We start from the raw sequence: 12,031 nt of genomic DNA, 5'->3' as shown, positions 1-12,031 counted from the left end.
CTTATTATATCAGATAATGTGTGTAATGTGTGTGATATCCCAGCCACATCCAGACCCCCTCCATCATGGAGGAGCTTCTCATGTCTCTCTCTGAACTCATTATCTCCATCCTCAGTATCACACAAGTCACCTGTGTCTGATTCCTCATCATCTTCATGCTCAGTATCACACGAGTCATCTGTGTCTAATTCCTCATCATCTTCATGCTCAGTATCACACAAGTAATCTGCGTCTAATTCCTCATCATATTCATGGTCAGTGTCCCACAAGTCACCTGTGTCTAATTCCTCATCATCTTCATGCTCAGTATCACACTGGTCACCTGTGTCTAATTCCTCATCATCTTCATGCTCAGTATCACACTGGTCACCTGTGTCTAATTCCTCATCATCTTCATGCTCAGTATCACACTGGTCACCTGTGTCTAATTCCTCACCATCTTCATGCTCAGTATCACACTGGTCACCTGTGTCTAATTTCTCATCATCTTCATGCTCAGTATCACACAAGTCACCTGTGTCCATATCCTCATTAACTACATCCTCAGTATCACACAAGTCACCTGTGTCTGATTCCTGTAAGACAGTCAGTGGATCCGTCATGTTACACAGCTCCTCAATGTGACGCATCTTCCTGGACAGCTCCTCCTTCTTTATTTCCAAATCTCGAATCATATCCAGCATGGAGATGGAGACCCGCTGTGCCCACCTGAAAATCTCCTCCAGGGCTCTCTTCTCCAGGTCTTCCAGACATCTCCTAAGATCTCTAAACAGGGCAGTGAATCTTTCGGTGTCACCAGCTGCTTTTTCTTCTACTTTCCCCCTGTGTTCCTGCAGACTCTGGACTCTTTCCTCTGTCTCCTCTTTCTTTGTCAGAAGTTTCTGCAGAACATTCCTCAGTGTCTTCTTCTTCTTCTCAGAAGCCTCATCCAGTGACTCCATCTCATGTCCTTTATGTCCTCCAATCATACAACAAGACACACAGATACAGGTATTATCCTCAGTACAATAATACTCCAGGATCTTCTTATGGATGGAGCATTTCCTGCTCTCCATGGACAAGGTGGGGTCACATAAGACGTGTTCTGAGGACTTTTTGTGGACTCTTAGGTGTTTATCACATAGAGAAACCTCACAGTGTAGACAGGATCTAACAGCAGGTACAGGAGAGTCCACACAGTAAGTACAGAAGATCACAGACTCCTGATCTGGCTGAATAGAGAGGAAATTCTCCACTATGTTACATAGTTTCATGTTCCTCTGCAGTGCAGACCGATCCGGAAACTTCTCTCTGCATTCAGGACAGGAATATCCTCCAGACCCCCCCTGTGTATCCAGCACACGATCAATACAGACCCGGCAGAAGTTGTGACCACATTTCAGCATTACAGGATCGGTATAAATGTTCAGACAGACGGAACATTCCAGCTCAGCTCTCAGATAAGCAGACGCCATTGCTTCCAGCAGAGGAGAGAAATGAAACTTCCTGACACCGGGAAGAATGCAGTTGGGAGGGGTGATCTCCTCCTACACAGGGGGAGGCAGGGCTGTGACTTGTACTGTTTTCATAGGATCAGTTATATGAATGTAAATGCCACCCATGCAAGGGCCTCTAGGAGATGACTGACCTGAAAGGTTGCCCTGACCCTGCAAGCCTCCCAACACTTCTGACACCCTGGGTTCGGACATGTTTCAAGATTAGTAATGCAATTACAGAGACACCAAACTGCTTTAAAGTAGCCAATTGTGTTTACTGTAAAAAGTTTTAAGCAGATACAGCAGTAACAGCTTAAGCAAATATTATTTCCAGTATTAAACATTTTGCATTTAAGACAGATAAAGAGGTCTGCAATACATTATATTAAACTGGATGAAAGCAATCTTTAAACCTGAGAGTGAAACTATGACTGCAGGTATAAAAGGGAGGAGAATGAACTATTATATCAAACTGCTCCCTTTGGCCCGGAACCGCAGGCAATGCGGCCCACTGCCTGTAGTATGGTAAGCAACGGGTTAAGTTGCTGTCTGCAAAATGTTACAATTATGTATATGTCTGGGAGCTGGGTGTGGCTGAAGTTTAGTTGCATGCGTGATGTTCGGTGAATAAAGAAGCAACCTGTACAGCCTGGTCTGTGTTAATACACTACATTTTGGCGACGAGGATGGCTAGTTTTCTGGATTTACCGGCTATCGGACCGTTTGATGTGTCTGGAGACCACACTAGTCTCTCACAGCGCTGGGACAAGTGGAAGAAGGGATTTCAGCTCTATGTTATAGCCACAGGAGTGACTGCACCTGCTCAGAAGAGAGCCATGCTGCTGCATCTAGCTGGACCTCAAGTTCAGGACATTTTTGAAACCCTGGGAGCAACAGGGGAAGATTCAGACTATGAGACAGCCATGAATAGACTTTGAGTCTTGTGACTTGAGTACTTTGAGCCAAAGAAAAATATTCCCTATGAAAGATATAAGTTTAGACAGGCTGTGCAAGAACCGGGAGAAACCACAGACAGTTATGTGACTAGGCTGAAATATCTGGCAAAGTCTTGTGATTTTGGGACTGTAACTGAGGAGATAATCAGAGATCAGGTCATAGAGAAATGCACATCTGTGCACCTCAGGAGGAGATTATTGAGAGAACCTAGTCTCACACTTACTAGTCTGCAGGAGATTGCAAGAGCCATTGAACTGTCTGAGCTCCAGGCTCTGCATATTGAAACCAAGGACACTGCATCTGTCAATACAGTCTCCAAACCTACCTATAATAATAGGAATATCTGGAGTAGGAAAGAGAGTTTTCCAAAGAGGACTTTACATGTAACCTGCAGTAAATGTGGCAGAGAGGGACACACAAGTCAGGACTGCACTGTGGTACAGAATAAAATGTGCTATGCTTGTGGAAAGGCAGGTCATTTTGCAGCTGTGTGTAGAAGTACAACCAGAGATAACAAAACCAAAGGACCATCAGCACAAGTAAATGTTATAGCTGAGGATAAAGAGAGTGCTCCTGACTGTGAATTTATATTCTCCCTGTGTTCTCTGCAAGCTGGGACATTACCCATTAAGATTGGAAATACAGATGTGTCAGTGTTAAGTGACTCTGGAGCTACATGCAATGTTATGGACTTAGCTTCTTGGCACAGTCTTAATGGCAGAGAAAATCACCTTAAATTGTGTAACACCACTAAACAGATTTATACTTATGGCTCCAGTACACCACTACAACTTAAAGGCAAATTTTATACCTCTGTTCAAACACATGAGACTGGTCCTCCATTGCAGACCGAATTCTATGTTGTAGATGGCACAGGGTCGCCTCTGCTTGGTCGTCAAACCGCAATGGCACTAGGGGTGTTAAAGATTGGCCGTGATGTAGGCAGCGCAAGAGTGAATATGGTGTCTCCTGCTATTTCTGCATTGAAAGAGGAATTTAAAGATTGCTTCTCTGGGTTTGGAAAATTAAAGGATTTTCAGTTGGAGCTTCACATTGATCCACATGTAAAGCCTATTGCACAGCCAGTACGCAGACTTCCTTATAGCCTGAGATCACCTGTTGAGCACAAACTGGCAGAGCTGCTAGACCTTGACATTATTGAACCTGTAGAAGGACCCACTCCGTGGGTATCGCCGTTAGTTGTTGTACCAAAGGGCACAGATATTCGGATTTGTGTGGACATGAGATGTGCTAACCAAGCTGTGCAGAGAGAGAGACCTCCAATTCCCACTATTGAAGATGTTCTACATGCAATGAATGGGGCAAGTGTCTTCAGTAAACTGGATTTGAAATGGGGTTATCATCAGATTGAATTGACCCCAGCATCTAGAGTCATCACTACATTTGCAAGCCATAAAGGTCTTTTTAGATACAAGAGGTTGATGTTTGGCGTATCGTCAGCACCGGAGGCCTATCAACATGTGATTCAGCAGGTGCTACATGGTTGTGAAGGCACGCATAACATTTCTGATGATATAATTGTGTGGGGAACAAACACACAGGAGCACGATGAACGTCTCTGTGCAGTGCTAAATCGCTTGAAGGAGAAAGGGTTAACATTAAATGAGAAGAAGTGCACATTTCAAATGAATAAAATGACTTTTATGGGCCATGTGCTGTCTGACAGGGGCATTGGTCCGGAGGACTGTAAAATTAAAGCTGTGTCTGATGCCAGAAATCCTGAAAACCCTGCAGAAGTACGCAGTTTTCTTGGGCTATTGAATTACTGTGCCAAGTTTATTCCAGATATGGCGACTGTCAGTGAACCTGACAATTTTTTTATTTTTTTGCTAGGGAGGAAGGAAGTTGAATCAGGAGCACGGTCACAGCGGTTTCCAACTAACTGTAGGCAGAGGCTGCCTTGGAGGGGAGGAGGGGGGGCAAGCGCCGCCGGATTACAAACAGAGCGGGAATATTCTAATTCCCCGGCGGCTGCTGTCATACGAAGCCCCGCCTCCTGGACCGGCTTTTATGATAGACAGCACATTGGTGACATCTATCATAGGAGCCGGTCCAGGAGGCAGGACTTCGTATGACAGCGGTCGCCAGGTAAGCTGGAGTTCCCCGCTCTGTGTAATCCAGCGGCTCTTCTCTCTCTTCATTGCAGACTGCATTGGATGGGCACGCACTGGTGAGGCTACATTGGATGGGCATGCACTGGTGAGGCTGCATTGGATGGGTACGCACTGGTGAAGCTGCATTGGATGGGCACTGTTTAGGCTGCATTGGATGGGCATGCACTAGACTGCAAGTGCCGTGTGATCTCCCGGCTGCTGCGGGAGACTTAGGATGTCTGCAGTCAGTGACAGAGCCGCTGCTTCCTGTATAGTTCCGGTGTAACGTTAGAAAACCATACATCGTTAGAATTCCATACCCTCGTCACTTCCTGTCCGAAACAGCTGAGCAGCGTAGCAGTGCGCATGCTCAGAGCCCCGGAAACATCATTGCACAGCTGAGAAGTTGACAAGTGCGCATGCTCGGAGGGAATGAAATTATGACGGTAGTGTAAGTAACGTTATACTTGCGGCGGTTACATAAAACAGCTCGGCTGCAACATGAGTCATCTCCGCTCCTATCCCGGTCACTTCCCTGATGTCGGCTAATAAATATAAAAGCGGCGGCAGGTGTATGAAATGTAAATGACGGAGATCTCGGCTCCGTGATCCGCTTTTATATTTATTAGCCGAGATCAGGGAAGTGACAGGGATAGGAGCGGAGATGACTCATGTTGCAGAGGAGCTGTTTTAATGTAACGGCGGCAAGTGTAACGTTACACACACTACCGTGATAAATCCATACCCTCCGTAGGTGCACCGGAAGTGACGAGGGTATGGTTTTCTCATGGGTATGGTTTTTTCACGGAACACCGGCTCTGTCACAGGGGAAGTGATATGAAATGCACTTCTACTCTGCCTGTGACAGGAGCCATACAGGAAGCAGCGGCTCTGCTCTCTACTGCTGCCGCTGCTTCCTCCAGCAGTACACGCATGACCAGCAGTACCCGCCAGCAGTAAACGCCAGCAGTCTGCAAAATAAGTAGAAAAGGTATGTGCATTAGCATGTGTAAATTGTTGCAATATGTTTTTTAATAACTAGTTGTGTTTTGTCATAATATGTCATGTCCTTGTTCATACATGTATGAATAAGGACATTACATTTTCTGGCTGCCTAAGTCATATGTTCTAGGGGTGCAACTAGGCCCCAGCACATAACTGTAAATATCCCAGCATGTGCAGTGTTTCTGACTCCTACCACATGACCACTTCAAATCACCTCTGTACACTGATTCCATTTCATTTGATCATCCTCTAGTTGTGTTAAATTAGTGCTGGGAGACGGGGCGTAGCGGCGCGGGAAGGCCAAGGCAGTGTTTTAGTACTTATATATCTTAACTATAGTATATATTTTATATGCGGCCCGAGAAAATTTCTCTACACTCAATGTGGCCCAAAGAAGCCAAAAGGTTGGACACCCTTGCTTTAGCCTCTGATGCCACAGGCCCACTAAAAATCTGTAACCCAAATGTAAAACCAACCACAAGAATGACACTGTTAAACAGAGCTCCCCTTTAATAGGTGAAGATAGTGTGCACCAAGTCCTTTAAGTGGGGAGGGGGAGGGTGGATTTGAGGAATCCATGTGGTGTAGATGATCTGTGTCTTCAGTTAGCTGAACAAGGGCCCAGAGAGGTTTCTGTATAATTGGTTTGCTTTAGGTAGCAAATGCAAAGAGTCTCCTTGTTAGAACTTAAGTGCAAAGAGCTTGGATAAAGGTGTCTGCATGCAGTGTCTCTTAAGATACAAAGAGGATGAGCCTCTGCCTGCTCACCAACCCGGATGACACCAGGCTCAAGGAAATAAGAAAGAGATGGATCCTAAAGCAGGCTCCTGAAGACTGTGCTCTGATGGCAGATCTTGACCGCATGCTTTGCGATGCTGTGATGCAATGGAACGATTGCCGAGGGCGATGAAAGCGACCCCCAACTGTCCCAAATGGTCAGGAAGCTGGCAGATATGGAAGCGTCCACACACACCCGCCGGATGCTCATTCTCTCTCTCTGCCTAGGCCGCAACACTGATTTGCATTCCTCCGACTGTCTGGGACTCTGCTTGCTGCTGAAGACCGTGGTCTCAAGAGACTGACTCCTCGGGCTAGGCTATAACTCACCCCTCCCAGCATTAGTTTTTTCCTCCCAGCTGGCTGGAACTTGTAGTCCGCAATGGTCCTGCTTCAGTGCGAGTCCTGGCTTCTCAGACTACATGTCCCAAGATACTCTGCTCATGGTCCCTGCTTGCAACTGCCTTCAGGAAATGATGACACAATGCCCAGGCTAAGCACTAGAGGGAAATACTCACTGCAGCCGTTGTTGCCAAATGTCCCTGATGACATAGGTAAGTTAGTTAGTACCTGGCTACATGAAGGCACACAAATAATAAAAACATCACATTAAGAACAATGTTTTTATTATCATTATTATTATTATACAGGCTTTATTTAGCGTCAACAGTTTGCGCAGCGCTTTACAATATGAGGGAAGACAATACAGTTACAATACAATTCAATACAGGTGGAATTAGAGGTCCCTGCTCGTTAAAACTTACAATTTAGAAATTTTTATAAATATGTAACTGTGTTGTCCCTTTAAATAATATCCCAAATTCAAAAATGTGCTAAATACTAGAGATGGCCTTGCGGTTCGCCTGGCGTTCGGTTCGTGGCAAATTTTGCTTGTTCGCTACCCGCCAAATTTGGGAACACATAGCGTCGTTCGCGGTGGCCATATTAGTTTACATTGGGGAGAACTTGGACCCATGACACAGCCGTCAGGTGGAACAGAACAGCCAATTGAAACATTCCAGCACATGGACAGTCCCCCTACCCTATAAATAGACCTGAGCTGTCGGCCATTTCACATTCCGCTTTTTGCCAGTGTAGGGAGAGGTCTGCTGTGCTCATCAGGGAGAGTTTGCTAGAAACATATAGCGCTGTGAAGATCCACAAAAGTCCTTTTCAGGGCTGGTATTTCGGTATAGGTCTACTAGTATCTTTTGAGTTTAGGGAGAGGTATCCATTGGTTGCTTTAGGGGCAGTTAGAGATTGGCTGCAGTGACACAAATTGCTCTGTTAATGTCCACAAAAGTCCTTTTTAGGGTTGGTATTTCGGTATAGGTCCAGTCTCTCTTTAGTATAGGGGCAGGTATCCAGTCTGTGCTTTAGGGGCAGTTAGAGATCGTCAGCAGTGACACACATCACTCTGTTACTGTCCACAAAAGTCATTAAAGGGCTGCAAATTTTTTGGTATTGCTGTGCAGTGCACTAAAAAGGGGTGGGTGGGGGAGGGGGGTAATCCACAGTATAATATACTTTGTAGAAAGCATATTATAGTGGATTAGTAGTATTCTTGTGCGCTGTGCAGCATTGTGACAGGTGTGGTGGTGAGACTAAGCGTTTCTGCAGCAACACTACACATAGTGACAAAAGCACTTATAATGTATTATAACTGGTGTGATAGACCAATTGTCCCCCCAATACCACATATTGAAGTGGGGTGTTATCTGAGTAAACTTTTTCAAGTGTATTTGTGTCATGCAACAATATTGCCTCGTTTGCTGAGTGAAGTCTGGTACACACAGCGCCAAACTCACTGGCCAAATTTTTGAACTGGTGTGATACACCAATGCCCCCCCCAATACCACAGATTGAAGTGGGGTGTTATCTGAGTAAACGTTTTCAAGTGTATTTGTGCCATGCAACAATATTGCCTCGTTTGCTGAGTGAAGTCTGGTACACACAGCGCCAAACTCACTGGCCAATTTTTTTAACTGGTGTGATACACTAATGCCCCCCTCCAATACCACATATTGAAGTGGGGTGTTATTTAACAGTATATTTTTGTAAGTGTGTATTTTAGTCCTACAAAAATTTGGCCTCTTGCTGTGTAAACAGTGCTACACACAGTGACAACAGTTACTGGCCAATTATTTGTAGAACTGGTGTGATAAACCTGTGGCCCCCCAATACCACATATTGAAGTGGGGTGTTATCTGAGTAAGCTTTTATCTGAGTAAGCTTTTACAAGAGTATTTGTGTCATGCAACAATATTGCCTCGTTTGTTGAGTGAAGTCTGGTGCACACAGCGCCAAACTCACTGGCCAATTTTTTGAACTGGTGTGATACACCAATGGCCCCCCAATACCACATATTGAAGTGGGGTGTTATTTAACAGTATAATTTTCTAAGATTGTATTTTAGTCCTGCAAAAATTTGGCATCTTGCTGTGTAAACAGTGCTACACACAGTGACAACAGTTACTGGCCAATTATTTGTAGAACTGGTGTGATGATAAACCTGTGGCCCCCCAATACCACAGATTGAAGTGAGGTGTTATTTAACAGTATACTTTTCTAAGATTGTATTTTAGTCCTGCAAAAATTTGGCCTCTTTTGCTGTGTAAACAGTGTTACACACAGTGACAACAGTTACTGGCCAATTATTTGTAAAACTGGTGGACTGATGGACCGGCAGATAGGGAGGAGAGGCAGGCAGAACTTGCATTGCACAAGAGGTACAAAGCAGACTGCAAATGTATCAGGATCGAGCCATCAACCATGTACAGTCACATCTGGCGCTCCCAGGATGCCGGCACTTTTTTTTCTGGTTCTGGACATGCTACAGAGCTGAAACTTCACAGGTACACTTTTTAAACCCCCCAGACACTAAATCACACACAAAAAAAAACAGTTCTTAAAAATTGTCATTTTTGATAGAGAGCCAATTATTGAAAAAATTAAAAAAAAGAAAACTTAAAAAAAAATAAATAAAATTCTTTGGATTTAGTGTCTGGGGGGTCTAAAAGTGTACCTGTGAAGTTTCAGCTCTGTAGCATGCCCAGAACCAGAAAAAAAAAGATCATATAGGTGTAAAAGGAGGGTTCCCACCATCCCTGCTCTACTGAAAAATGATCTTTTTTTCTGGTTCTGGACATGCTACAGAGCTGAAACTTCACAGGTACACTTTTTAGACCCCCCAGACACTAAATCACACAAAAAAAGTTTTTAAAAATTGTCATTTTTGATAGAGAGCCAATTATTGGAAAAATTAAAAAAAAATTATTTGGATTTATTGTCTGGGGGGTCTAAAAAGTGTACCTGTGAAGTTTCAGCTCTGTAGCATGTCCAGAACCAGAAAAAAAATTAGAATTAGGGTTAGGGCTAGGGTTAGGGTTAGGGCTAGGGTTAGGGTCAGGGCTAAGGTTAGGGTTATTTTTAGTGCTTAGGGTTAGAGGGTTAGGGTTAGAGGGGTAGGGGTAGGGTTACTAACTCTAACCCTAAGTATCTCACCGTAACCCTAACCCTATCCCCTAACACTAAACCTAACCCTAACCCTCTAACCATAACCCTAACCCTCTAACCCTAACCCTCTAAGCCTAGCCATAAAAATAACCCTAACCCTAAACCTAACCCTAGCCTTAACCCTAGCCCTAATTAATTCGTAATTTTTTTCTGGTTCCGGACATGCTACAGAGCTGAAACTTCACAGGTACACTTTTTAGACCCCCCAGACACTAAATCCAAAGAAATTTTTCATTTTTTTTTTATTTTTATTATTTTTAAATTTTTCCAATAATTGGCTCTCTATCAAACATTACACATTTTAAGAGCTTTTTTTGTGTGATTTGGTGTCTGGGGGGTCTAAAAAGTGTACCTGTGAAGTTTCAGCTCTATAGCATGTCCAGAACCAGAAAAAAAATTAGAATTAGGGTTAGGGCTAGGGTTAGGGTTAGGGTTAGGGTTATTTTTAGTGCTTAGGGTTATAGGGTTAGGGTTAGAGGCGTAGGGGTAGGGTTACTAACTCTAACCCTAGCCCTAAGTATCTCAGCATAACCCTAACCCTATCCCCTAACACTAAACCTAACCCTAAGCCCAGTTCGTGTCCCATTTTGGTCGGTTCTGGTCTGTTTGCAGTTGTTTGCGGTGCGTTAAACGGGGAGTTTGGTCTGTCAGAGTTTGGTCTGTCACTGTGAAGCGGGAGGTTCCATATTTGCATTGGTCATAAGATGGCGCCATGCTAACAAAGATGCTTCTATGGGTGGAGAGAGGGAAGATAGACCTCTAGGATTCAGACAATCCATATATAGGACAGATACCAGATCCGGAGCACCATGCAATGACATCTCCATGTCCACCCATCGAGGCCTATTGGATCTTTGAAACCAGTAACCTAGTTGATCTAAAATAGCCGCTAACCTGTAGTCATTGAGGTCTGGAAGCCCCATGCCTCCTACTTTTTTGTGGGCAATAATGTTTTTTCTCGCGCATCTAGGTTTTTTGTGTAGCCAAATAAACTGAGTTAATGATTTCGTAAGGGTAGTAATGTATTTTTTTGGAATTGGAAGGGGGAGAACTCTAAAGAAGTAAAGAATTTGTGGAAGAATAGACATCTTGTATGCCGCTATTCTACCTACCAATGAAATGGTAGCTTTTGTCATATTGTTCAATTGTGATTGAATATTATTATTAGGGGTTGTGGTGCTGTTGGCGGAGCTCCTGTTGCAAGGAGAGGACGTGGTCGATCTGTGCCAGCTACACGCACAAGTGAAACACCTTTCTCAGCTGCGAGTAGGCACAGAACCTTACAGCAGTATTTGGCTGGGCCTAATGCGCCTCTACAAATGCTGAGGCCAGAACAAGTACAGGCGATAGTAGATTGGGTTGCTGACAGTGCCTCCAGTTCCTTCACATTGTCTCCCACCCAGTCTTCTGCTGAAAGGTCAGAGTTTGCACCTGCAGACGATGTCCATCAATCTTTCACCTCACCCCCTTGCAAATCAGCCAAGCAGTCTGAGCCCCAAGTCATGCAGCAGTCTCTTCTTCTTTTTGATGACTCTGTTAGCATGGTTTCCCAGGGCCATCCACCTAGCCCTGCCCAAGAAGTGGAAGAGATTGAGTGCACCGAAGCCCAACCACTTATGTCTCAAGATGAGTACATGGGAGGACCATCGCAGCATGTCTCGGATAATGACGAAACACAGGTGCCAACTGCTGCGGAATTCTGAATTGTGGAGACTGAAAAGGGTTGCAGGGGTGAAGACTGCTTGGAAGATGATGTGGAGGACGATGAGGTCCTCGCCCCACATGGAATGAACTTCATGCAGGTGACCTGAGTAGTTTGGAGGAAGAGGCGGTGGTCGCACAGAGCCACCAGCACAGAAGAAAAGGGAGCAGGGTGCAAAAGTGGAGCGGGCGTGCCCTATACACTATGCCTGCTACTGCCCAACGCAGCAAGGGACCGAGCACACCAAAGGTACCTCAAAGGAGTTCCCTAGCATGGCAGTTCTTAAGACGGTGGTTTGCATGCTGTGCAGTCAGAGCCTAAAGCGAGGCATAAACCTTCTCAACCTGAGCACAACCTGCAAGACCAGGCATCTAAGTGCAAAGCAGGAGCTGCAGTGGAGTAGACACCTCAAAAACCAAGAAAGGTCTCTGGCTCCTCCTGCTTCCTCTTCTGCTGCAGTCTCGGCCTCTTCATCCCCCTCTGTA

General features: G+C 44.9%; 2 protein-coding genes across 2 annotated transcripts in view; both read right to left on the bottom strand.

Moving 5' to 3' along the window:
- The window catches only part of LOC309554780 (uncharacterized protein), a gene marked incomplete at both ends in the record, with an annotated part of 1,119 nt that extends 595 nt beyond the window's left edge, over positions 1-524 (bottom strand). Inside the window, one exon of the mRNA XM_082256480.1 lies at positions 1-524. This exon is cut by the window's left edge and continues 595 nt beyond it. Coding sequence (XP_082112606.1) covers positions 1-524 — 524 coding nt within the window.
- LOC309553055 (E3 ubiquitin-protein ligase TRIM39-like) overlaps positions 1-1,460 on the bottom strand; it is a gene marked incomplete at its 3' end in the record, with an annotated part of 32,649 nt that extends 31,189 nt beyond the window's left edge. The window contains exon 1 of the mRNA XM_082253953.1: positions 540-1,460. Within this exon, the coding sequence (XP_082110079.1) occupies positions 540-1,454 (915 nt within the window). The 5' untranslated portion in view covers positions 1,455-1,460. The remainder of the gene's footprint in view (positions 1-539) is intronic.
- Between the last annotated feature and the right edge of the window lie 10,571 nt (positions 1,461-12,031).

This window comes from Pelophylax lessonae (genome assembly GCF_965119305.1).
Source record: "Pelophylax lessonae genome assembly, chromosome: 4".
NCBI classification, from domain to species: Eukaryota; Metazoa; Chordata; class Amphibia; order Anura; family Ranidae; genus Pelophylax; species Pelophylax lessonae.
The sequence above is the reverse complement of the archived record's forward strand: the minus strand, read 5'-3'. Positions and strand labels throughout refer to the sequence as shown.